The sequence below is a fragment of the Lepus europaeus genome, chromosome 2 (genome assembly GCF_033115175.1).
Source record: "Lepus europaeus isolate LE1 chromosome 2, mLepTim1.pri, whole genome shotgun sequence".
NCBI classification, from domain to species: Eukaryota; Metazoa; Chordata; class Mammalia; order Lagomorpha; family Leporidae; genus Lepus; species Lepus europaeus.
Window position 1 is genome coordinate 5,563,319 of NC_084828.1, and position 27,230 is coordinate 5,590,548.

At 55.1% G+C, this 27,230-nt stretch overlaps 1 protein-coding gene across 5 annotated transcripts in view; it reads right to left on the minus strand.

Annotated features, from left to right (window-relative positions):
- The window catches only part of IGSF5 (immunoglobulin superfamily member 5), a 42,120-nt gene extending 15,406 nt beyond the window's left edge, over positions 1-26,714 (minus strand). The window contains exons 1-5 of one of the 5 annotated variants that reach the window (XM_062204869.1): positions 26,701-26,714; positions 23,419-23,495; positions 17,368-17,685; positions 11,821-12,120; positions 2,165-2,305 (exon numbers count right to left, since the gene is read on the minus strand). In XM_062204869.1, coding sequence (XP_062060853.1) covers positions 2,165-2,305; positions 11,821-12,120; positions 17,368-17,685; positions 23,419-23,476 — 817 coding nt within the window. In that variant the 5' untranslated portion in view covers positions 23,477-23,495; positions 26,701-26,714. The other 4 variants (XM_062204885.1, XM_062204891.1, XM_062204889.1 and 1 more) reach the window with 4 other exon arrangements.
- Positions 26,715-27,230: the final 516 nt, after the last annotated feature.

Here is a 27,230-nt window from a genome sequence, read left to right on the forward strand (position 1 = left end):
CGGCAGCCACTCAACAGCTCAGTGACAACCCAGTGTGTTCCACTGGAGTGCGCCCCCTGGCGTGCGGGTGATTCGCAGTGAAAAATCCCCATCTGATCCGGGTCAACAGGAGTCTAACACGGCTCCATTTCTGCTTGTCGGGGACTACAGGTGTCGCACACAAGTAATCCTCCAATCACAAATCAAATCGACAGTGGAGCTAAGTCCAGACCATGAGCCTCATTAAGGCATGTTTGACATGGAAGACTATTTTTATAAAGCTTTATTTATTTATTTATTTATTTGAAAGGCAGAGTTACAGAGAGGCAGAGGTGGCGGAGGGGGGCTTTCCGTCTGCTGGTTCACTCCCCAAATGGCCACAATGACCAGAGCTGGGCCAATCTGAAGCCAGGAGCCAGGAGCTTCTTCCAGGTCTCCCACACGGGTGCAGGGGCCCAAGCACTTGGGCCATCCTCTGCCGCTTTCCCAGGCCATTAGCACCGAGTCCTGGCTGCACCACTTCCAATCCAGCTCCCTGCTATGGCCTACAAAAGCAGTGGAAGATGGCCCAAGTGCTTGAGCACCTGCACCTGCATGGGAGACCCAGAGGAAGCTCCAGGCTCCTGGCTTCAATTTGGCCCAGCTCTGGCCTTTGTAGCCATTTGGGGAGTGAACCAGCAGATGGAAGACCTCTCTCCCTCCCTCCGCCTGTAACTCTCTCTCTCTCAAATAAAATCTTTAAAAAAAAAAAAATTGCATGGTGACTTGTATAATTTGTACTACTTTTTAGGCAAAGCCCACAGTTTTCTTTCCACCACTACACGAGCGAGCGTCTACCTACAAAGGGGAGATTTAAACTCCTCCTGTGCTCTGAAGGGCAGTTCCTGTTCTAGAAACGACACAGGATGACAGCCATACATCCTGGACATAGGTATGAAAGTCAGAAGACCTCACTTCTCCTCCTGTCACAGGGTGTGGGAACATCTTGATCTTCCTGGGGGGCATTTCCTATGGCTCCCTTTAAGGACTCTAAGGATCAACGCACCTATTGTTTGGGTGTTTTGTTCGTTTGTATGATAATGGTCTTCCCGGGCTATATGAAGGCTTGCCTGACAAAACCGTAATACGTATGCGCAATGTGGTGATCTGATAGACGCACATATGGTGAAATGACTCCGCTAAACTAATTACTATACCTAACACTTCTACCGCTTCGTATCTCGCCCATTTTGGCCAGAACATATAACATCTGTTTCCTTAATAATTTGCGAATACGCGATGTATTATTCTCAAGGACAGTCACCGTGTTGCACAATAGGTTCCTAGTGCTCACTCCTCCTGGCCAAGTGAAACTTTTCCCCCTTCAGCCAACGCCTCCCCTGCTGCCCACCCTTCAGTCTCCGTAGATTGCACCCGAGATCCCCCAGCTGCCGTGTCTCTCTGCTTGTTTATTTCAGTGCACACAGCTCCTCCTGGACTCCTCCGTGTGGCACAGCCTCTTTCTTACGGCCAAGTGACATTCCTGTACCTGGGTACCCATGACCGTTCTTTACCCATTCGGCCTTTGATGGACATTTCTGTCGGTTTCATACGTTGGCTTTGTGAATGATTCTGCAAGGGAGGCGTGAGAGCAGCTCTCTCTCCGACATACTGCCTCCTTTCTTGGAAGTTCATCCGGAAGAGGGCTCACTGGATCACAGAGGTAGTTCCATGTTTAATTTCTTGAGGAACCTCCATACTGTTTTCCATAAATGGCCACACCATTATAATATAATATGCAGTTCATATTCCCTGCCTACTCATCACTAGTTGCTGTCTTTTGTCTTTTTGATAATAATCGTCCTGGCAAGTGTGAAGTGAAATCTCAACATGGTTAATGTACAAAGGAGCTTCAGAAGTTCATAAAAATGGAATTAAAAGACAATTTTACTTTAGTGAAAACTTTTTTGAAATCCACGCATTCTGAGTGACCTTCTAAAAGTCCAGGAAAATTAATATCATGAATAAAAACTATGTAAGGATCTTTATATTTTCTGCCCCCAAAATCAGCTTGTCTTTTAATTCCATTTCCTACGAATGTTTGAGGTACCCTCATATCTTGTGAAACATTGATGAGCTATTAACTTAAGTGCTTGTACCAAAGATTCAAAAACCACATAGAAATGTATATGAACAAAAATATTACCTTTTTTTTCTTTCCCGGAGACACAACAGCAGCAGAATATTATAATCAGAACAATGATCAGGATCAAAAGTAGTGACAGTGATACAGCAAGCAGAACTATGGCCCAGGTAGGCAGTGATGTACCTGGCTTATCAATACTGCCTATAAGGTTGAAAGGAGGAAATGTTTTAGTGTCACAGATTCTGTCACATGACGAATTGCAGGTGCTTCCCAGTAGCGTTTTAATTATTTGCCTTGTGATGGCCGACTTCCCTTCACACGTTCAATTATCCAGCACTCCACAATTCCATCCATGGCAATACTCGCGGCCCCCAGCAAACACGTGCCTGGTCCATCAGCCTTAGTATCAGTTGGTCAACACCTCTAATGCTCCTGGGAAGCAGCTAAGACTGGGCAGGTGTGACAACCCCCTAAGTGCTGTGCTGTGGGTGTGGCTTCTCTCCCAGAGTGCCTGTCCTGGAGGCTTGGTCCCCAAAGCGGTGGTGTTAAGAAGTAATGGCATCTTTGGGAGAGGGAGCCCCACTAAGAGGCAGGGCCCAGCAGAAGGTGGGTAGGTCACTGAGAGCCCCCCACCCCACCCCAGAAGGGGTTAGTGCACTTCTTGGCAGCCCAGTTAATTCCTGCAGAGGCGAATTCCTATAGAAGATTCCCTCTGGCCTCCTGTCTCACTGCGTGACCTCTTCCACGAGGATCTCCACCCACCCTCCGGGAGGCGCTAGACAGCACTGAGAGAAGCTGGTGCACTGGAGAACTTGTACCTCCAGAGCTGTGAGCTAAATGAACCTCTTCCCTTTGCATCCGCCCTGCCCTCGGGTACAGCACCAGAAAACACACTGAGACACCGAGGCTCCGCACTAAGACACCTTCGTCACGCTCTGGTCCCTCGATTGAGCCCAGGGACACCTGCTGAGCAGCCTCCCTGACACAGGACTGGGAGATTGGCATGTGCCGCTCGCTCGCTTCCTTGTCCCCACCCACTGAGAGCCCTGAGCCCGAAGCAACTAAGGAGAAGTTAATGGAGAGTCACTTCTAAAGGCCCTCGGGGCGTGGCTCTGGCACAGCCCCCCTCCAAGCTCCAGCACAGGATCTGTTGCCCGCCCTCTCTCTCTGCTTTTTCCTCCAGCAGCCACCTCGTTGGTGCTGTCCTCCCACTCGTGCTTGATCCAGTAGTCATGGAGACGTAGGAGCAGGCGGGAAATTAAAGGGAAGGAGAAAAGGAGAGAAAATTTCAGTCTGACTTTTTGCTGCTGTGTCTTCTAGCTCTCCAGTACTGGCTTCATGTGCACATCCACATTCAAGCTTCAGTTAACTGAAATGACGCACAACGAAGCTTCCAGCACTCCATGGCGGCCACCACACCTGGTGCTCGAATGCCAGGATTTAAATGTTGCCACCACCATCATCACCATCATCACCATCATCACCATCATCACCACCACCATCACCATCACCACCACCACCATCACCATCACCACCATCACCACTACCACCATCACCACCACCACCATCACCACCATCACCACCATCACCATCACCACCATCACCATCACTACCACCACCACCATCACCATCACCACCACCATCACCATCACCACCACCACCATCACCATCACCATCATCACCATCATGATCCCACATGGGTGGCAGCTCCCCCAGCCGATAGCACGCAGTAGCTGCACGGGTTCCCAGGACAGCCCTCACTCAGCATTTCACGTCTCCGGATCTCAAGCCAAGCCACATTTAAGTGGATCCATTTAACTGTGAGGTGCCATTCACCCAGCCTGCCACCCAACGCTGAGTGCTTGGCAGCATCTGGGTGTGAATGTGTGCTGCTTTGTTAGGTGCTAGTCTCTAGAAAAATGGAAACAGAGGCTAGTATGATGTGGTGGGCAAAGCCACCACCTGCACGCTGGCATCCCATGTGAGTCCCAGCTGCTCCGCTTCCAATGCAGCTCCCTGCTAAGGCACCTGGGAAAGCAGAAGAAAGTGGCCCAAGTGCTTGGGGCCCTGCACCCACTAAGGAGACCCAGATGAGGCTCCAGGCTCCTGGCTTTGCCCTGGCCCAGCCCTAGCCATTGCAGTCATCCGGGAGTGAACCAGCAGATGAAAGATCTCTCTCTCTCTCTCTCTCTCTCTCTGTGTGTGTGTGTGTGTGTCTTCCTCTCTCTATCTGTAATGCTGCCTTTCAAATAAATGAATAAATCTTAGAACAAAAAGAAAACATGAAAACAGTAGCTTGCCTCTGAAGAGCATAGGGCGAACATTAAAATCAGTGTCTGTCCAGCAAGTTGGAATTAGAGGTCAGAATAGAAAAATTTCGAATGCGAATGCTCAGAGTAAGTTGTGGGAACGCCTACCATCATCAACCACCCGGATGCTGGCTCACGGGCGAGGGCTCACCCGCGGAATGAGCCACAGGCTTGTCTGAAAGCAGGGGCTGCAATCCAGGGAGCTCTGCTTTGAAATATTTCATCAGATAAAAAGGTATTTGTCTTTTGCCCTGGATGCAGAGTTTCTTGGCACTACCTGAGATGGTTTCTAAGTTTTCCTTCTAAGACTTTAAGAAATGATTAATAATTCTGACATTTTTTAACATGTCACACGCATTGCCATCTCAAATATTTATAAAATCAACTGCTGTTGCTTGTAATTCTTCTAATGTCTCTGTGACTGTTTAAACTGGACATGGTTCCCTAAGATCAGAGACGATATCTTATTTTTCCTAGACCCCAAGAACCTGGCACATATGAGGCAGGACAGATAGATGGGTGGGTGGACAGATTAAGAGGCTGGATTGCCTCTGACTACCTGGACGAGGGAAGTCTGTGCACCATCTGCAGCTGAAGCAGGCCTACACCTCACCTTTCTCCACTATTAACATGCCCAGAGCAGCTGTGTAGCATTCCAGAAAACCAAACTACTTTCCTCATGCCGTCTACCTCCACATCACCTGCTATCGTTCTGAGATGAGCTGGGGTGGATAGAGACAGAGAAGGGTTTCCTAAAAGAAAGGTAATAAGAGAAAGGTTCAGGACCATACATAGGCTTCCCATGCCACAACCCACTGGACATGGAGCCCTAACGCAGGTCCTGCCCACCTGCAGCTATCAGAGTCAGGGGGTGTGGAATAGACTGCCTGTGACGCGAGGACAGGTGCACGGTGGCCCACGTTTTGAGAACCTCTGGTGTGTTGAAGAAACCCTCACACTACAGGCTGCTCCCATAAGCCACTCCCTCAGATAGGATAATGCAATCATCAAGTCTAGAACGGCGATGATGATATTTGAAACTGGAGCTGAAATTCAGACCACTGTCTGGAAGGTTTGTAGAGGACAGGAACTTGGTGTCAACACAAACAGTTAAATGGCACAGCTACTGTTTTCTTGCCACGGAGCCTTTGGCCTCTGGCTAGCTCACAGGTCACAACTCGAGCCGTATCTGGCTGTGGTGAGACTTGAGAGATGGGTGTGAGGGTCCTGAGAATGTGGGGAGGGGCGATGCACGCGTCCCAATGCCTCCAGTTCAACACACTCTTCACAAACTGAAGTCTGCGAATAGGACTAGGCTCCCTACTAAGGAAGTCACCTGGGGTCAAACGTTAAGAGCTGGCTCAGGATCCGAGAAGTGGCCTTGACATCCTCGCTGGCCTAAAGCAACGTGACTGTTGGCTCCCTCACACCCTCCCCACCAGTGGCCTGCTACTGGGAAGGGAAATACTAGAATCTTCGCCTTCTGTCAACACGTGACAACCTCTCCTCCAGTGTGGCCCAGAGAGCGCAGGCCTGCTGTTGACAGGAAGAGGAGGGGGGTCCTGTTGGGGCTGGCGACTGGACCAAGGGACAGAGGACGTGATAGTACTTAAATGTCCGAGTTCAGCGAGTGCTGCCCCAAGCCCCGCCCACAATGGCCAGTGGCACCAGAGGCCACGCACCTGTTCTCTGTCCTCCTGTCCTCTGTGACCAGGCTCCAGTGGGAGCCAGATCCTCTGTGGATTTCACACTCGGAGGGGCTCAAGCCCAAGTCCCCTCGGGAGGATGAGCCAGGAGGCTGAATTAGCGTGGGAGCCACACAGCTGAGCCGTTCTCATTTAATCATGAGTTTGAGTTTACTATTTTACGTGTGCATATACCCATGCATATGTATCATGGATTTTCTTTAAGATGAAGCAAATTTACTTGTAATGAGTGTCTTTACAGTAGGTTGAAAAACAGAGAATTATAGTCATACGTTGAAAAACCGAAAATGGTGATGGTGGACAGAACACCTGGAACCTTGGAACGACCTCGTCCGTAAGCCAGTCCTGTACTCGGGCAGGTGAGACACACAGGACCAGAGACTAGGGAAATGGCCCGAGGCTGCTCAGCACGGGGGACGCAGGAGGTCCTGAGCCTACATTACACCTGCCATGTGTCCTCTCCGGTGCGGAAGGTCCCTCCTCAAAGGATATGGCCCAGGTCTTTAAAAAAAAAAAAAAAGATTTATTTATTTATATAAGACGCAGAGTTACAGAGAAAGGGAGAGACAGAGAAAGACAGTGACTCTCCCCAGTGATTGCAACAGCCGGAGCCGCACCAATCTGGAGCCAGGAGCTTCTTCTGGGTCGCCCACATGGGTGTCAAGGGACTCAAGGACTTGGGCCACCTTCTGTTGCTTTCCCTGGCACGTTAGCAGGAAGCTGGATTGGAAGTGGATCAGCCGGGACTCGAACCAGCACCCATATGGGACAACACAGCAGGCAGCACCTTTACCAGCTACGCCACAGCGGAGCGCTCTCTCCCTCTCTCCCTCCCTCTTTCCTCTCCCTCCCTCTTTCCTCTCCCTCTCTCTCTCTCCCTCTCCCTCCCTCTCCCTCTCCCTCTCCCTCCCTTTCCCTCTCTCTCCCTCTCCCTCTCTCTCCCTCTCCCTCTCCCTCTCTCTCTCTCTCTCCCTCCCTCTCCCTCTGAATCCCTTTCTCTCTTCTCTCTCTCCCCCTCCCTCTCTCAGGTAAAATAAACCAATAAACAATCATTCCAGGAGGAGGAGCTCTGGGGAGGGTGAGAGCCTCAGCGACTTCTGCAGGCTCCTCCCATGACTCCGAGCCCCTCCGGGAGGCAGAACTTCCTCTCTATCTTCCTGCCCATCTCACAGGCAAGGAAACTGACCCCGAAGGTCACCATTTAGTGCCAGAGCGAAAGCCGGGGGGTGGGGTGGGGTGCATCGCTCCTTCCATTCCTCTCTGTCCTGCAACCACCGCTCCCCGCAGAAACGCGGTCCTGGCCAGGAGCCGGCGCACCAGCCAGGCGCATGGGCCTCTGAGAAACGCGGCTCCAGGGACGCCACCGTGCAGCCTGCTCAAGGCAGACACAGCGCAAACAACCAGCACTGGGGGCCCTCGCCTCCTTGGCGTAAGCGTGTCTGCACCAGTCCTGGGGTGGGGAAAGGTCCCCGCACTGCCATTGTCATTCTTCATTCAACAACTTAGAGGGACCCTTCCAGAAATGAGGACCAATTCCTTGCACTTCCAGGAATCCAGTGCTGGCCCAATGGTCCCTGGATTCCTGGGGCAGCCGGATGGACCGGGCTCAGCCTCAAGCAGCCTGGGCTCTCTCTCTCTCAGAGGAGCTGGGCCTGCTCCTTAGGGCCCCCCGGGGAACCGGCTCCTCAGCCAGCCCAGCCGGCCAAGGCTGGAGTGCAGATGTCAGCTGATGCAACCCTCACAGAACCCTGGACACAGGCAGCCCCCAGCTGCTCGGAGCCTTGATGCATAATTTAGAAGCAAATTGCCCTTTTCCAAGAGAGCCCAACAAATAGGACTGCCTGCCGCACACACAGCGGGCTTGCTTCTGCAGCCATCCCGCCCCCGCAACGTGAGTGGGGCGCTGGGTCCAGTCAAGAATTCCGCTGGATTAAGCCTGAGCAAGGGAATTAAGGGCCCTTCCCTTCTGCCCTGCAGAGAAACCTTGTGCAAGATCCTCTGGGAATTCCGCTGCTCTCAGGTACCAGGGGTCAGGCCAGGGCCCTCTGTTGCCTTTCACTTCATTTAAATGTGTGCTTAAACAGTCCATTATGCTCCATTTGATACTAATCTTTTTTTTTTTTTTGAGTTTTCCTTTTCAAACCCTGGATCCAATTGTATCATATTGAAAATGCTCAAAGGGGCCAGCCCCGTGGCACAGTAGGTTAATCCTCGCCTGCGGTTGCCGGCATCCCATATGGGCATGGGTTCGAGTCCCTGGCTGCTCCACTTCCAGTCCAGCTCTCTGCTGTGGCCTGGGAAAGCAGTGGAAGATGGCCCGAGTCCTTGGGCCCCTGCACCCACGTGGGAGACCCAGAGGGAGCTCCTGGCTTGCGTTTGGCGGCAGCTCCGGCCATTGTGATCATTTGGGGAGTGAACCAGTGGATGGAAGACCTCCCTCTTTGTACCTGTCTCTTTCTCTCCACTCTGACTTCCGAATAAATAGACAAAATCTTAAAAAATAATAATAATAGTAAGTTGGAGAAGGAAAGGCAAGCTAGGTTTGAGTTTGGCTTCCCTTGGTAAGGAGTAAGGCAAATTCCGCTGAACTCAATAAGGTGCAAAAAACTAGCTTTTTGACTTAAAATCAGTGCAGACCGTATTTCTGGGGCCTGGTTCCAGCAGAGCCAGGACTCAGGCCCCTGGAGCAGCTGTCCAGCGGGTCCCTGCAGGCACAGAAGCCGAAATGTGTCCATGAGAAGCAAGCAGAGGAAGCAGCAGCCACCCCAAGTGAGCGGCTCCAGTCTTCTTCATTATTCCAGAACCTTCTAGACAAGAGAAAAGGGGGGCAGGGCCCTGGTACTCAGCTCCTTGGAATGTAGGAAACCCTGGCAGCTGGTCCTTTCTCTGGGAGATGGAAGTGACTTTAGGGCACTCACAGCAGGGGTTGGTAAGTGGCCCCTCTGTGTCACCGTGTGTTTATCCGTTTGGCTTAGGGAGTTAGAAGACATTTTGATTGGCTGGCAGTGTTGAAAAATCAGGGTGGAGTGGGGGGAGGCATTGTGGTGCAGCAGCTGCTGGGGGATCCACGTCCCACATCACACTGCCCAGGATGCTGTCCCGGCGACCCTGACCTCCGATCCAGCTCCCTGCCAATGCCCACGGGAAGCAGGAGCTGAAACCCCAAGGCCTTGGCTCCCTCACACCCACGTGGGAGACCAGGATAGAGGCCCAGGCTCCTGGCTTCCAGCTGGGCCAGCCCTGCCTGCTGCAGCCATCTGGGACGTGAACCAGCAGGTGGAAGTCTCTCTCTTCCTCTCTCCCTCCCTCCCTCCCCTCCCCCCCTCTCTCCCTCCCTCTCTCTGTGTGTATGTGTGTGTGTGTGTGTGTGATTCTGAATTTCAAAATAAAAATGTTTAAAAATAAATAGAAATTTTAAAATTAAAAATAAGTAAGTAAATGTCGGGGAAATTCATGTCAAATTCCAGGTTGGACCTACTGTTGAGGAACTGGAAGATCCGGCAGCGCTGGATCCACATTCCTCTCCGGCACAGAGAGCTGGCGCGGGGCAGAGCAGCTCCGTGCGCAAGGGTCCCCACAGATGCCCCCGGCCCAGCTTCCTCTGGCCTATGCATTCGCGCACACACTGCCCGGGCTCTGGGGACATCTGACATGGAGGGGAGCTTGTGTGGCAGAGCAGCCCGTTCTGTGCACTGCAGAGCACAGAACCAGGCCCTGAACGGCTTTTTGTAGCTCGCAGAGACCCCACCACGTCACCCCAAAATGTCCACAACCCCAGAACACTGCCTTACTGGGAAACGGAATCACTTTCTTCTTCAAGTCCATGGAAAATGAAACTAAACGATAAGTTCTTTTGGTGCCAAAATTCAGAAATCTATGCAATTTGTTTCATAATACGCATTTCCACAAACTTTTGGCGGATAGCTTGTAGAGCAGGTTCACCTGCCGGAGGGGTGTGCATCCTCCCGGCCTGGTGTGACCAACAAAAGGAAGGAGATCCAGACAGGGACACCATGGTGAGGGTGAAAGCCAAGATCACGTGATGCTTCCCCAAGCCAAGCAAGGCCAAAGCCAGCCAGCAGCCACCGGAAACCAGGGGAAAGGCAGGTGGTGGGCTCTCTCAATCTCTCTCTCTCCCCCCTCCCTCTCTCTCTCCCCCCCTCCCTCTCCCCTTCCGCCCTCCTTCTCTCCCTCCCTCTCTCTCTCTCTCCCCTCTCTCCCTCCTTCTCTCTTTCTCCCCCCCCTCCCTCTCTCTCTCTCTCCCCTCTCCCTCTCTCCCCTCTCTCCCTCTCTCTCTCTCTCTGTCACGGCCCTGCCAAGCAGCCACCCTAGCTGAAGGCTGGCTGCAGATTCCACTCTCAGAACCTGAGACAATGATTCCAGCGTTCCAGCAGCCCTAGGAGACCCACACACCCCATCGCTGGCTGCACACACAGGGCTGGGGGCAGCTGGTGGGGAACAGGTCCTGGGCATAGGTGGCCAGGGCTGCCCCTGCCACCTACTGGCAGGATCCAGACAGCCCTGCCCCCGTCACCTCGCCTAGGGCTATTGTATAAGGGAATTTGGTGAAACTCTGCAGAGTGCCCATCCCTGGTAGGTGCTCTATGACGCTGCTTTTTATTGTTATTGTTGTTATTTGGGCTTTGACCGCAGCTTTGTTTCTCTTGGACCAAGAAAAAAGCTCTCTCGCCTCTACGCCCGGCTCTGACTCGTGCAGCCATGGCCCCTGGATGAAAGGGCGGTCGGTCCCTGGGCTGCTCTTCCTCTGTGACATGAGAGGCACTGTCCTAGGTCTCACTGTCCTCCCTGCCCACTCACCCACGCCAACTCTGTTGGGCTCCTGGGTCCCTTCAGGCGCATGGCTCTGGTTCCTGGTATGCCACGTACCCCAACAGTACATCCTTCCGGGGGGCCTGAAGCAACACCATGTCGCCTAGTCAAGTTATGTCTACAGACTTGGTGTAGGTCGGCTGCCTCTCAACCAGAAACCCAAAACTGGAAAAACCCCAAAATCCAAATGTGTCTGGGCACTGGCCATGACACCGTAAGTGGACAACTCCTCGCCTGACCTCAGGGGACAGGTCACAGTCAAAACGCAGGTGCATTGGAGCCACTGCACCAAATTCCCCTCGGGCTGTGTAGGAGGTGTCTGAAACATGAGTGAGATTCCTGTCCAGACTTGGGGCTCATCATTAGGTACAGAGAGGCAAATAGCCCCAGTGCAAAACACCCGGAATCTGAGCCACTACTGGGGCAAAGCAGACACACAGGGAAGCTTTGCAGTTCACTGTGGATGTGCTGGGCCGGAGACGCAGCATCTGGAATTCCACTAAGGCCTGGGGATACCTGAGAGGACCCGGATGCCCCTACAGTCTTAGGGCTCACTTCCCACTGGCCTAAGGGTGGGACCAACCCGGAACAGCGGTGGGTGAAACTAGAGAAATGCATGAAGTATTTGTCTCATCCACATGTTTTGTTAGCCGTAACTCAATGGCAAGATTTCTAAGTGGTTTTCATATGTAATTAGAAAGAAGAAAAACTTTAAGATGGAGTTTGAAAGGCAGGAGAGATCACAGGATCACGAAGCCGACAGCACCTGTCATCTGCCTTCCTCACCACCCCTTCCCCGAATCAAGGCCACCGTATGCGGCGCTACTGAGGCAGCAAGACCCACCAACACCAGCAGGAAGTCTTCACTTACCCGGGGGAGGCGGAACCACAGTAAGGTTCGCACTCACAGTCTTGTCAGCCTGCACACTCCTCATGGCGGCCACGCAGGTCAGCGTCCCGTTGCCCTGCGGCGTGAGCGTGAGGATGCTCACTGCACTTTGTAGGTCGCCCGGCTCCGGGGTGGAAAAATAGCTGGAATGGCTCACAGGGACTCCGACCTCCCAGGAAATATGTGGGAGTGGGGTCCAGCCGGAAGCGCGACAAGTGACATTGCAAGGCTCATCCTCTACGACTCTCAGACTGTCTCCGGGAATGTGCAAGTCTCCCATGACTGAGGAAGAAAAGAGAAACATTCCAAAGAGATGACAGGACCTCGCAGCGCTCGGTTTCCTGGCCTTGTGTAAAAATCTTGGCTTGAGATCGCATCTCATGAGAGCTGTCCTCCCCAGCCCCGAGAGGTTCTGTCTGCACCAGGACGCCAGGCCTCAGGTTTTGTTTGTGTCTTTTTATTGCCTCTGCCAGGTTCGTTGGAGGAGATGAGGTTGCCCACAAGAAAACGTGAACTCTCAGAGAAAGGGAATAAATAGAAACTAGGAATCGGGGAAAGGAATCCCATGGGAAAGACGAGGTGCGCGTGTGCCATAGGGGCTGCACCATGGCTGAAGGGAGGCTGCCCAGGAGGGAAAGCAGAAAGGGGACACTGACGTGGGGACGCTGACGTGGGGACGCTCCTGGGAGGCAGCCCCTCCTGCACTTCGACCTCATTCACTGTTTTTACTATTTAAGTCCAACTTCCTTTGCTGTTGCCTCCACGTGTGCTTCTAGTTATGAATTAAATGCAAATCAAGTCTCACGCAACTATAGAATTAGCTAGTTCGAACCAAGTATGCGAAGAGCTTACTCAGAGCATTTGTGAGTTTGATGAAGATCCGACCGCCCTACGTCAGCATCAGCATCGCACCGTGTAATTCACACGAAAATGACGTCTGTTTTTGCTACCAGCACTAGAATGACCTGAGGCTCGGCCCGGGTAAAGACACAGCCTTCACAAATATGCATACATTGGAACAAAACAGGCTGCAAATCCCCTCTGCCCAACACAGTGGAAAGAGCACTGGGTGAAGAATCAAAGCATCGGTTCTCAATTTGGCTCCGCCCCGGCCTTGCCCTCACCTGGGACAAGCCACGAAAGCGTGGGGCTCTCAGTCCCCACCTGTGAAGGAAGTGATCTGACGTCACCACGGCTCTAAGATGCCGTGGTTTCAGCCCCTCCCACACCCCGTGAAGCCACAGAAGACTCCAAAGATCCGTCACGTATGTGGGTCGTATCCAGCAGTTTCTGCCATAGTGGACATGACAGCTAAATGTGTATTTTTAAAATATTTAAAAGAGCCTGTAGGAGCTGGCGCTGTGGCACAGCAGATTAAAGCCCCAACCTGAAGCGCCAGCATCCCATATGGGCACCAGTTCAAGTCCCAGCTGCTCCTCTTCCAATCCAGCTCTCTGCTATGGCCTGGGAAAGCAGTGGAAGATGGCCCAAGTGCTTGGGTCCCTGTACCCGTGTGGAAGACCAGGAAGAAGCTCCTGGCTCCTGGCTTTGGATTAGCACAGTTTTGCCTGTTGTGGCCATTTGCAGAGTGAAGCAGTGGATGGAAGACTTCTCTCTCTCTCTCTCTCTCTCTCTGCTTCTACCTCTCTCTGTAACTCTGTCTTTCAAATAAATAGATTACTCTCTTGCATGGAGGATGTGAAAAAAAATATGACTTCCCACGGCAATGCAGTGGGACTGACTAGTGAGGAGTATTTAGTAGCCTGCCAGAAAATCCTGGATATTCTTCGATACTACATTAAAACTCAGTGAGTCACAGTTGCTTAAGGGATAGTTATGCCAAGGGTATGTAAATACAATAAGCAATGCTCTCCGTTATATTAAAATACACAGCCCTGTTTGCTCTTGGAACAGGTTTTACCCTTGCATGGTTTTATATCATACCGGGTCCACAGAGCAAGGCAGGTCTCCCGATGTCCAGGGGACGCCTCCTCGTACACACACACTAATGAGAGCAAACAAAGCAACCACGGCCCCAGTACTACGACAACAGTGGTGACCTCAAGGCTTAACCTGGAGAGGTCTCAGGGTACACCCACAGCCTGCAGACGGCACTGAAATGCCTTTACACCCTGAACGCTGTGTTTCTCCATTACTCCTTTCCCGAATGTTCTCTTGGAATAAGTTAGGCACCTTTGCTGACTCGGGAGGCACTGTAACCACAGCAGGGTGTGGGCGAAGGGTTTCGTGTCTGTCACTTCGATTTGTTAGATGGGGACAGAGCCTGGGAGGAATGGTACTGCCTCGGTAATGGAAGAACTTCAACTCCACGCCTGTGGCCCTCAATACACAAGAGGTCTGGAGTTTGATGTGTGACTAGCCGGTGGATTGGGCACTACACAGACCAACACACGTGCCAGTGCTGTGGCAAAGTCGGTTAAGTCACCGCGTGCAATATTGGGGTGCCAGGTCCAGTCTCGGCTACCCTGCTTCCAAACCAGATCCCGCTAATGCTCCTGGGAAGAGAGCAGAAGATGGCCCAAGTATCTGGGCCCCTGCCACTTATGTGAGATCTGGGTGGAGTTCTGGGCTCCTGGCTTCGGCCTGGCCCAGACCTGGCTGTTGTGGACATTTGGGGAGTGAACCAGAGCATGGACGATGTGTCTCGTGCACTCACTATCTCTCAATCTTTGTCTCTCTGCCTTCCAAATAAATAAACAAATATAGAATATCTTTTGAAATAAGTGGACCAGCACAGCAATCTGAAACAGCTTCATTTTCCTTGCACAACTGGGGCTCAACTTTTCCCCACTAGCTTCCCCAGAGCTCAGCCAGGTGCATGCCCAACCCTGCACATGGAGGCGAGACTGGAGTAGTTACAGACGGCGTGACTCGGTCTGCAGTTTGGCCAGCTCTCTTTATTTTCCTTCTCGATACATAAGGAGGAAGAAGCCGTCATCGGGGAATTCGTGGCTGTTTCCTGCTTTTTTGAGATCCCTGTTCCCTGGAGGGAGATCTTGCTGCTCAGAGAACATTTCCTTGTTCCCCTGAGAACAAAGTGCCATTGAGATCGACGGCACGAGGCTAAAACGGTCAGGTTCCTTCCCGGCTCCGTGGGTGTCCTCCACATGACCTTGGAGCAGTCTAACTTCCCGAGACGCTCGCTCCTCCATCTGTGCTCCAAATCAGAAACTGCAGGAATTACCAGTATGTAGAGAGACAAGGAAAACTTGTAGAGAGATAGCATTAGGACAAGATGTTGCAAAAGCACGGGGCTTTTCGAACGAGATGTGCTGTGCACGTGGCATCAGTAAGCCACGCCTCTGGCCCCGTGCGTCCTAGCCCGGCTCTGCGCTCCTCCTCCCCTGCAGGCCCCCGGGGTCTAACTCGAATGCTGCCTTCTCCACGCAGTGATCCAGGAAGGTTTTACTGGTCCTGTCACCTCCCTTCCCGGTTCCAGGCTGGACTTGCCTGCCTTCCACTGCACTCTACAGCATGTGTGTTGTGCCCCTGTTACGGGTGCAACTTGTAGCATCCACACTTCTTGGAAGGCCCTTGAGGACAGGAACTGTGTCTCGTTCTGTTCGTCTTCAAGTTCCCTTCAACTGCCTAACATAATGACATGCTTTCCGGGGAACATAACAGAGGACAGCAGAGGACTGTACGGTGACGGCTGTGACCCAGGTACTGCACTGACGGCTTTCCACAGGCCTGCTCATCGGATGCCACCCTAGCCGGGTGGGGCAGGAGCTAGGGGCATAAGATCAAGTAGCCAGAGTCACACAGTTTGGAAATAACCCAGCTGGAACTTGAACCCCGGCAGCCTGAGCCTGCACTGCGGACCACTGGGTCCCCCACTTGATGCTCAGTAAGCTGGATCAGACGCGGCTTTGGAGTCTTCAGGCTGCCATTGTCCGCCCAATCCTCATGGCAAACCTGGGGCGGGGGAGGGCAGGGAAGCCTCCAGGGCCCCTCAGTAGATAACAGATAAAATGAGAACTCTCAGCTTTGATTCTCATCCCTGTGTTCTTTCCCCTGCTCCACAGATCATCATCGTGAGAACCTTGTCATGCAGGATAGGCCAACAGCCCCTGGTGGTCCCGTAAAACCACTTGCTTAGAAAACATCATTGTGCCCTTAATTAAACCACATGAAATTAAAGACAACAAATAAGGATACGCCGATTTAGCTACATTTCTATAGTAAAAAGAGCCATTTTAAAAATGAAAATAGAAGTAGGTAGATACGTCTTTCCACCAGATGGTATCAAATTTGATTGATAGCAGCATAAAAGTGGGTAGAATCTTGAAGAATTTCTCTTAGACAAGTAGAGAGATGGTCACACGAAATCTTTTCAAAGACATGGTCTCTCTTGCAAGAAATGTCTGCCATAGAAATCAAGAACTGTGCTAGTTCCAATGCACCTATAAATAACACATAAACACCCTTCTACAGAACGCAAAGTGGCTAACTTTTGATAAGAATAGTCCAGGGGCCGGCGCCATGGCTCAGTAGGTTAATCCTCTGCCTGCGGCGCCGGCATCCCATATGGGCACCAGTTCTAGTCCTGGCTGCTCCTCTTCCAATCCAGCTCTCTGCTATGGCCTGGGAAGGCAGTGGAAGATGGCCCAAGCCCTTGGGCCCCTGCACCCGCATGGGAGAAGCTCCCGGCTCCTGGTTTTGGATCGACTCAGCTCCAGCAGTTGCAGCCATTTGGAGAGTGAACCATAAGATGGAAGACCTTCCTCTCTGTCTCTCCCTCTCTCTGCCTCTCAAATAAATAAATACATAAAATCCTTTAAAAAAAAAAAAAGAATATTCTAAATTCCCGTAAAGCACCTCTCACTAGGTAACATGATCTTCAGCACCTCAGAAATCCCTTTAAAATGAAAAACAAGTTATCCACTCCTGCAGGCTGTATTTACCCTTTCCTTTTCTCTCAAAGACTTGGCATATTTGGTGAACACACACTCTGACTGTGTCCACCAGGTGGCGGGGGCAGAGAAACAGACTGGGGTGCTTCAGCCAGAAGAAGAAGGTGTTAACGCAGCTTTGAAGTTGACAAACAGCACTGGCAAAGACAGATAGTCACGTGGATGAAAAATGAGAGAAAGAGCAACGGCTGTCAACTATTTCCAAAGCGACCGCAACCGGCCCCAGGAGAGTCCGGGAGAGATTTCCAGGAAGGCTGTTGGGTAGGGCAGAGAGAGAGAACCATCCAGAGTCTTCACCCAGGAAAAAGATGGAAGGAAACAGGGAAGGAAGAGCGATGTGACAAAGCAAGAGAAAAATACAGAGCCGGACAACAGACGCCAGCTCGGAATGAGCCTGTTGGCTACTAGAGACCAGCACCTGCAGGAACAAGGGAGGCAGGGGGTGTGGAGAAGAGGAAGGGGGCCAGCCAGCAAATAAACAACCAGGCATCCGTCAGTTCACCATGACGGCGAGCACGACTCCCGCTGAGCTGGGCCGCCTCTGTCGTCTGACCCCGGGCTCGGCGTGCTGCACTTTGCGCCCCTGGCTACTGACCTTGCACTTGGAGGAAGGCGGTGGCGTCCAGGTCGCTGTTCTGCAGGCTGCACCGGATGCGTCCGGAGTCGTTGAGCTGCACGTCGTGGATGACCATCTCAGAGACGAAGTTGCCGTCCACTTGGTAACTGGCGGAGGTGAAGCGCTCGTTGGTGATGATGGGCTCGCTGGGCGTGAGGCTCAGGACCACCGTGCCGTTGAGAGCCCACATGATGAGCTTCCAGCCCTGGGAGACGGTGCAGTTGAAGCGGGCCTCTGAGCCCGCCAGGACCGTGAGGTTCTTGGGACCGTCTATGATTTGATAGCTGGATCCAGAAGCTGGAAGGCAACGAGTATTCCAAGGTGGTAAGTGGATTAATCCACATAAACCAGCCAAAGCGCTTCAGAGCTTAAGATTCCCCCACTGAGCAGCTGGGACACTTGGGTGCCCTCCAGTGGCTCAGACACCAGGGCCCAGGGGCCCTCACACCAGGGCTCTCTCAGTAGATCGGGAGCTTCCGGGGGGACACAGGGCCACTGTCGTGCCCTCCTCTCCACACACCACGGTTGTTCCGGGCTCAACCCTCCTGCCCAGAATTCACGTCCACTGGGTTCTCGGGGTGTGGGCTTTGAAAGTGGGGTCCTGGAAGATGGGGATGAAATCAGCTGGGATTGAGGGCAAGCCCTAAATCCAGCCACGGGGGTCTCTGTCGGAGAAAGAGGGAGCTGGGAGGCACAGGAGCACAGGAGGTGATGCAGAGAGCGGCAGGACTGGAGTGATGCATACAACTGCGGGCCAGGGCTGCGGCAACAGCAGGAGCCCAGCGAGAGGCGAGGGCACCCCCGCTGTGGGGACTCGGGCCGCAGTGTCACACGGTGCTCATAGCTGAGGCCCCTGGCGGGCCACTCACCTTGGCTCCTCTCTGCTGTGCACCCCACATCAACAGGACAGCAGGGCCTGGCTGTCTCCCTCTGCCGTGGGTGATACTGCTGGTCACCAGGGACTCCCATATGCATCGGGGTTCCCCAAATAACTACAGCCCCCCTTTTCCCTCGAGACCTGTAATGTCAGGTGGAAAGGCAGGTTCTAAAAGAATCTAGCCTGACAGCTAGACACACACACACACACACACACCAGCTCATACACAGACATGCACACATACAGGCACACAGGACAGCACATGTGTGCTACATGCATACACACGAATGTACAGGCATACATACACACACATACACACAGACTAGCATATACACACATACACACAAATGTACACACATGCATACATGCACACACATGACAGCTATACATGCACACAAACGTATACACAAACACACACACCAGCACATGTATGCGCGCACACACACACACACCAGCACATCGCCTGGGGGCAGAGCACACGGCAGGGACACAGCGGATGGGGCGAGTGCAGGGCTCAGCCAGAAGCCGGGCCGGCTGAGGCCAGGGTGGAAGAGGGGCCCCTGGCTGGAAGGAGGCCGAGCTGAGAGGCCGGATTCCACGATGGCCACGCAGTGCCCGAGTACCAGCCCCCGTCCTTCCTCACATCCTGCCTGTGCGCGGTGGGAAAGGAGGCAGGGTGTGGCTGAGAAACAACTCACGCTGGGTCCCCTCGGACCCAGGACCCCTTTGGTCTCTGCTGAATACCAATAAATAAGGGGCCGGACGCAGATCCGAGCGCCAGGTCTAGGTCCAGCCGCTCCGCGTCCGATCCGGCTCCCTGCTCGTGCACCTGGGGAAGCAGCAGAAGAAGGACCAAGTGCTCAGGCCCCCGCACCCACGGGGAGACCCGGATGGAGCTCCAGGCTCCTGGCCTCAGCTGACCCAGTCGTGGCCATTGAGTCCATTTGGGGAAGAAACCAGCGGATGAAAGATCTGTGTATGTCTCTCTCTCTCCCTCTGTCGGTCTGCCTTTCAAAACAAGTAAGCGAATCTTCAAATCATAAAGCTCAAGGAAGAGCCGTCAGAGACGACTCCACAGGGAAGCCCCAGTGCTGGGCCAACCTGGCGGTGCCGGGAGCCCTGAGCTGAGTTTAGGGAAACGAAGCAAAGGCAAGAAATGGCCGGATCTGCACCCCAAGCCAGAGGACAAGGCTCCTCCCTGGCCCTGCCCAAGCCACCACCCATCAGACAGGCTGAGGGCCCAGCATGGGGAGACCCCAGCCTGCCCACCAAGGAGCCAGCCTCTCTGCTCCCTGCCCGCCCCATGCGAGGGCATGAGGCTGTGTCCCTGGGACCCCACAGCCGGCACGGGTGACTACGGCGTCATGAATGCAGCTCTGGCCAGGGGCCAGGAGGCAGGGAGGGCGCTGGCTGGGCCCCAGGGACTCCCGAGTCCGATGTGCCCTTTAAATGGAACAGTGGGCTGAATACCACCCCCCGGCAACAGGACCGGAGGACACGGCCCCCCCAGTGACGCCCCGCCCCTCTGGGTCTCAGCCCTCCGAGCTGTGTCTTATCAGCACTGCTGTGTGTAACCCTGCCCAACCAGAGCAAACGAGCAACAGGTAAACAAGACCTTTACTCGCACAGTCACTGCCTCATTCCAAGGCTTCCCCATTCCCTCTGCCCTCTCCCTCGGAACCTGTAGAGAAGAGAGGTAAATCGAGGGCAGGGCACAGGAAAACATCGGTGTCCGCCCCTGGCCCACAAACCTCCACGCTGCCACCGGCCACGGCTGTCCCCCGACGCCGCTGTCCCTGCGGAGCTGTGCCACCTGGCAGATTCTCACCAACGCTCTCCGACTTCCAGTTCCACATCGGCCAAGCCAGCCTCTGAAATGTGTGGCTGCCCCCGTGACTCGTCCCTTCCTGCTACACAGCTCCTATCCGAACAGCGGCAAAGCTGGAGAGAGCAGAGCAGTGCACCTGCCAGCCGCCGCGGGGCCTGGAATCCCAAATCCAAGCATCTTTCTCCCACAGTGGCGACTTCTCCGCTCCCTTCAAGAGCAGCCCTGGTCCCCCTGGAGTCAGGGCATCATGAGGGGCCACACTGACCACCCCCCTGCTGCCCCACCTCTGGCCTCCTCGCCAGGTCTGTAGGCCCCTCCCTCGCCTTCTTTCTCCTTGTCTGGTGTGTAACGAACGCGAAGCAAAGGCTACACACATGGAGGAAGAGAAGTCAAGTGGAGGCCACAGGCAGAGAACCGCGTGGGTGATGCGACTCCAGGAGAAAGCGGGGGTGAAACCAGGTCCCACGTCGGGGTCCATCCATGGAAACTGACACGCCAGGGAGAGGGGGAGGGAGTCCAGGGGGGAGGGAGTCCCTGCTGTGCCCACACCCTCATCCCAAACAGCCGTCCACGATACAACCAGACAAACTCTCCCAAAACACGTCCAGTCAGCTACTCCTCCCCACCCCCACTTCCACGCCCCAGACTCTTCCCAGAATTCTACAGCTGCTGGCCCTGGGGCGTAGGGGGTTAATCAGCCGCCTGCCATGCCAGCATCCCGTATGCCTGCTGGTGTCAGCCCCAGCTGCTCCACTTTCAGTCCAGCTCCCTGCTAATGGCCTGGGATGGCAGCGGAAGATGGTCCAAGTGCTTGGGCCCCTGCACCCATTTCAGAGTTCCGGGATAGGGTTCCAGGCTCCTGGCTTTGGCCATCTGGGGAGTGAACCAGCAGATAGAAGATCTCTCTCTCTCTCTCTCTCTCTCTCTCTCTCTCTCTCTCTCTGTAACTCTGCCTTTCAAACAAAATAAATCTTTAAAAGCGCTCCATCATTTGGGTTAAAGGTCAGATGTCCCTGAACGTTAGCGTATCTTAAGAACCGACTTAACCACACAGCAGCTTCCTCTCCAGCTCCAGTTCGCCCCAGCTCTGCCCCCGGTATCTCACTCCCCGGCTGCTCCTGCACCTGGGGCCTTTCCACAGCCAGTGGCCAGCCTGCAGCGTCACAGGCTCACAGAGCAGCCATGCCCCTTTGAACAGTTGTCACCCTGGGGTTTTGCAGTCAATCCAGGCTCTCTGCCTGGGGCCTGTGCTCTTTGTTAGAGGCGAGATGCTGTTTTGCTGAGCCTTGCGTCCCAGGGCTTGAGCCTGAGGGGCTCAGAACAGGTGCATCGGGAACACGTCCTGAGGTGGTCCAGCTGCAGGTGAGCCATGAGGCTATGAGCAAGGGGTGGGCAGGTGGGGCCAGGACGAGCCTGAGGGCGCTCACAGAGGTTGCCCTTGGTGGCTCAAAGCCCAGAGGACAAATGACCAGGACTCTGTGGCTAAGTCTCTGTAAGTGGTTCAGCGTCCACTGTGAATTTACAAATTCCTACTCAGTACAGACGCGGGGCTGGACTTCCCCCTTCCTGGGAGCTGTGCAGCTAATCCCTAAGACGCTCCCTCCTGGAACAGCCATGTGCAGGCTCCAAACCAGGCCCACCCCCTCTCAAAGCAGTGCTGAAGTCTGGGCTTCCCCAGGGAACATCAGCCCAGAGACACCAGACCCGGAGGTCCTGAGCTGCCTGCCCAGCCTTGGAAAGAGCTTTAGCCACTGTGGCTGAGGCCAAGGCACGGAGCTCTATCCCTAAAACTCCACCCCCAACCTCCACCGCCTCCACTGCCCGGGCAGATGTCCTGTGAGCTCCTGCTGAGTGCCTGGCCCCCAGGGCCACCACACTGGGCTTCTGAACATCTTTGCTCCCAAACACACCAACACTCAAGCCTGGAGCTCACACTTAGTAGGGAAAACACCCAAAATCAAAATGTCACAAGGCAGGAATGGGTGTTGCGGGGCATGGGTCACACATCATGGGTGATCTGGCACCCATGGGTGCACTGTTCGAGTCCTGACTGCTCAGCTTTTGATCCAGCTCCTTGCTAACGCGCCTTGGAAAGCAGCGGAAGATGGCTCAAGTGCTTGGGTCCCTGCACCCGCGAAGGAGACCCAGACTGAGTTCCAGGTTCCTGGCTTCAGCCTGGCCCAGCCCCAGCTATTGTAGCCATTGGGGGAGTGAACCAGCGGATGTCTCATTCTCTCTCTCTCTCTCTCTCCATCTCTCTTTCTCTCTCACTCTCCATCTCTCTCTCTCTCTCCATCTTTCTCTGACCCTCTACATTTCAAATAAATGAATAAATCTTTAGAGAGTGTCACAGGCAGTCCTTGCTCATGCCACACTCCGGTATTTCCTATTTTATTTTATTTCATTTGCTGTCTGTCAAGGCCGCCGTGATCTGATTTTGAAAGCGCATTGTCTACACTGTGCAGACAGAACCCGTGTGTGTAAACACAGAACACGCCGTGCAGGCAGAAGGCGGCAGGCGGTCACTTTGCAGGGGGAGGGGAGCTGATGCTGGGGTGTTCTGGGTCTCAGCATTGACCAGGAACGTGCTCCATCTGCCGACGTAGGGCTGCACCTGCGGGACACAGCGCGTCTCTACATACACACTGTTCCCCGGTGCCGTCATTCGGATCACTGCAGTGAGCGATGAGGGATTTATTACCGAGACAGGAAAACAAGGTGACACCAATGGAGTAATAAAAGGGCCCGGTGAAGCCAAAGCCGCTGTGCCAACCCTGGCTCATCCAAGGACCTCACAGTCCCCAGCCTCCATCTCCTGCAAAGCCCAGGTCTCAGACTCCAGGAATCCACGCAGCAGGTGCCCTGGGGAGCGGCGGGATGAAGGACCGTGGAGTGTCACATACGTGAGCCCCTCACCCAGTCAATAAATGGAAGCTGGGATTCCTACCCTGAAAATGCAAGTCAGGAGGGCTTCATGGAGGAGGTGGTGCCTGAGCTGGCCCTTTCTTGAAGGCCAAACTGAAATTTAGGAAGTGAAACAAGAGCAGGGGGCATGGTAACAGGTGCAATGGGAAAGCCGTGGAGGTGCCCCCCACCCCGGGGAGTGACATCCCCGATGCAGACAGAGGTGGGGTCAGAGGCCCTGCAGGACCCTTCCGGGGCAGCAGCCGGTGCAGCAGGGCTAGAGGCCAGCAGGAGGAGGGGACCCAGCGGGGAGCACTCGAGGCGGACCCTCGGCAGCTGTGTGCCTGTGGCCTCGGCTGCGTGAACATCACGCCCACGCTGCAGTGCGTGAGTGAGGAGCCCCAGACCCCAGTGACCATACCTGCTAGTGCAGCCAGGATGACCAGGGTGGCCCAGGCGCCCTTCCCGCCGCCCTCCATCTCCGCATGTCCCTCCGGCCTGGGAAGAGAGAAATGTGTCACACACAGCACCTGCCTCTCCGAGACCTGTCCGCCAACTGCAGGCACCTGGGGGGCTGGCCCTGTGCCCTCACCTGGGAGCGGGGTAGGAGGCACCCCTCGGCCCGCGCAGCCCCGCAGGGGCACAGCCTCCCCTGGGAGCGGGGTAGGAGGCACCCCTTTGCCTGCGCCAGCCCCGCAGGGGCACAGCCTCACCTGGGAGCAGGGTAGGAGGCACCCCTCGGCCCGCGCCAGCCCCGCAGGGGCACAGCCTCACCTGGGAGCAGGGTAGGAGGCACCCCTTGGCCCGCGCCAGCCCCGCAGGGGCACAGCCTCAGGATGGGAGGAAGGGGAGTGTTCAGACCACACCCCCCCACCTGCTCAAGGTGGAGAATCACTGAATGAATCGATCTTCCTGTAACCCACGCACAGGTGATGGGATGCCTCCATGTGCAAAAGGGACAGCAGGTAGCACGGGGGACGAGGGGCCTGCAGTGCAGAAGGTGGCAAGGGGTGTGGAGAGAAATGCAACAGCCGGGGGAGGTGCTGGCATCACTGCCAGCAGGATGGGCAGACACAGGTCACGTGGACACGGTGGGAAGAGCTTCCTGGCAGAGGAAGTGACAGGTGCACCCCTGGGGGCGGGGCCGGGCTGCTTGTCTCAGGAAGTGCCCAGAGGGCTCCGCGGCAGGGAGAGGGGTGAGCGGAAGTGGGTGAGGGCTGAGTTAGGGGAGCATGGGGTAGAGGGTGAGGCCTGGCCGGTTGCTCAGCAACCCAGGAAGACTCGGTCCTGCACGCCCCCAGGGCCTCTCCTTCCAACCTCCCTGTTCCCAGGAGCCTCTCACTCACTCCACCCCCTGCATGTTTGCTTTCTCCTGCTGCCCTGGGACAGGCAGGTCCAGGGAGCTCCTCAGTGGGCCCCCTGGAGCCCCGGGGAGCTACATCACCTACACATCAGCCCCGTCTGCTACAACAGCGCCCCGCACCTCCGGAAGGGGCCCCCATCCACACGGTCCTGCTCCCCACCCTCAGGTGGTGCAAAGCAACTTGGCCAGCTCTCGCCTCACCTGGAATCCAATCCTGCTGGGCAAACCCACCCCATGCCTCCAAAGAGCGAGCTGCCCCCCGGAGATGCACTGATGTAGCCTCCAGGGCCTGGGCCCCAGAAGGAGCCCCCACAGCGGCCCCCAGAGGCAGCAGGCTGCAAGAGCCTCGGCTGAGCTGCTGATAACACACAGAGGCCTTGGGAAAGTCAGGGCTCTGACCCACCACCCACGTCACGACTCAGCTCAGGGAGCGTGGGAAGGCACGCAGGCGGCCCCGCCTTTGCTTCTCTGATGTCATAGGAAGGCAAAAACAAAAAAAAACAAAAAAACCTGCCCTACACCGTGACTACTGTGCCTGCGCTGGGGGACTCCTCCCCGGGGTACCCCGCCCCTCGGAATGATGAAAGACAGCCCCAGCAAATCCGTAAGCTGAAGCCTGCAACGTGGGTGGCACAGCTGCTGAGAACCAGGGAAAAGCCATGACAGCCTCCGGGATGGATCCAAGGCCCAGAGATGCAAAGCCGCCCGTGGGTCATTTACCGGCTCCCAGGGAGGCTCAGTTCTCCCAGCTCCACACGTGAGCTGCTCCACCAAGCGCCTGCCAGCCTCCCAGGGGCTAGCAGAGGACCAAAGAGGGACGGCACCCCCTGGCTGTCAAAGCCAACAGGCACACTTCACCCCAAAGAGTGGACACAGGGACACTGGAGCCACAGCGAGAGGAAAGGCTTCCGGGCCCTGGTGACCCAGGCCGCGGACCCAGACAAGGGGTCTTCCCTGGAGCACGGGGCTCTGCCAGCATCCTGGCCAGCGTTGGCAGTTGAATTCCAGCAGCGCAGGAGGCGTGCAGGCCCCGGCAGGCAGTGCGGGGCAGCCCGGCAGGGGGCGGCCACAGATGGTGGGCCAGAAGGGGACACATCTGAGGGGTCTGTGCAGCTGGCAGGCTGCCACACAGCGGGGTCCGAGTGTGGCTGAGACCAGACAGGCTGCTCACGCTCGCACGGGCCATGTGTGGCCGGCTAACATCAGCCCTGAGGCCTAACCTCTCATTCGTTCCACCACGGAAGACTTGAAATGCCTGCTTTTAGCTGAGAATGGTGACGTCGACGTCCAATCTCAAGTCTCACTCAATTGTATTGTGAACCCCACCAAGTCCTTCATGGCCTGCAGAGGCTAAAGCGCTGGGCAGATCGCTCAGATGGGGCGAGGAGGAGAGCCGGGTTCCGCCCACTTCTCTAACCCCTTAGTTCTGGGTCGTGGCCTGCCCACCCCCTATTTGAGGTAGCAACAAAAAACCCAGACCCAAGCAGAAAAAGGACAGTGGCTTCTCCGGGCAGAATGAATTGGCTGTTAAAAAAAAAAAAAAACACCATGGCAAAGTGGGTTAAGCCACCACCTGCGCCACCGGTTCCAGTCCTGGCTGCTCCACTTCCGATCCTGCTCCCTGCTAACGCACCTGGGAAAGCAGAGGAGGATGGATCAAGGGCTCAGGCCCCTGCACCCCTCGGGAGACCTGGAAGAAGCTCTGAGCTCCTGGCTTCAGCCTGGCCCAGCCCTGGCTATTTGGGGAGTGAACCAGTGGAAGGAAAATCTCTTTCTCTCTCTCTCTCTGTAACTCTGCCTTTCAAATAAATAATTCATAAATCTTTTTTTTTTTTAATTAAAAAAGAATCATGGACTGTGAGCTGCTCCCCGGGTCCTCCACACCTACATTTCTCCACCCTCCCAAGAATCCAGCTCCAGGCCGCCCCCAAATCAGGACCCATCCCCTCAGCACCGCAGCTCCAGGGCAGGTCCGCCCCGCCCCCGCCCAGGCCATGCCCAGAGGGAAGCTGTGTTTACTGGTCTCTGTGATGGACAGCTCAGCCTCACTGTAATTTTCCAGCTTGGGATGCCTGAGCCCGCCCCCCCTACCACCACCACCAAATTCCAGCCATCTCAGCTTTCAACACATCTCCAGAACAGCTCACTGCGACAGGGACACTGGCTCACTACGAATCATCTAGAATTTCTGAACGCTCAGAGCCACCCACTCTTAATTAGCTCTGCGGAAGTCGGAAGCAAAGATCGCATCCTGAGAAACCCAGCAGCCGCCCGCTGAGGCCGGAGGGGCCCCGGTGGGGAGAAGGCCGCCAGCCCCACGCCCTTCCCGGCCGGCCGCACCTGCTCGTCTGACCTCAGGCCTTCAGCCAGGGTTCTCCGTGCCTTCCTGGCTGCTGTCTTCCGTCCACACAGAGGCGGGCAGGAACTCTGAGAACCAGCCACGCAGGTAACAGGAAGTTCCAGCAGCACGGCCCGGCTGTGTCACCTCGCGTCACAGCAGAGGCAGCCTCTGCCAGGCCTCCAGCTCCAGGGAGGCGGGAGTGCCCCAAGGGGCATATTCCCTCATTAATCATTAGCCAGCCCCAAACAGCTCAGGAAGTCCAGGCCAAGGCTGGGAGTGCACGGCCCCAGGGCTCCACTCCCTGTTCCTCCTAGAGCCTTTCTCACCTGCCCAGGTCTCCTGTTCTCTCCCACCTGCTGCCTGAGTGGTCCGCCTGGCTCCCCCGGTCTCCAGCCCAGCCCCAGGGATGGTGAAGCCGGCGCTCCCCCACCCAGGCACTGCATGGCCACAGGAACAGGTCCTTCAGAGAAAGAAAAATCCCAGGACTGGGCCAGGCTTCTGGAGCACACGGTGGGGTCTTGTGGAGCCT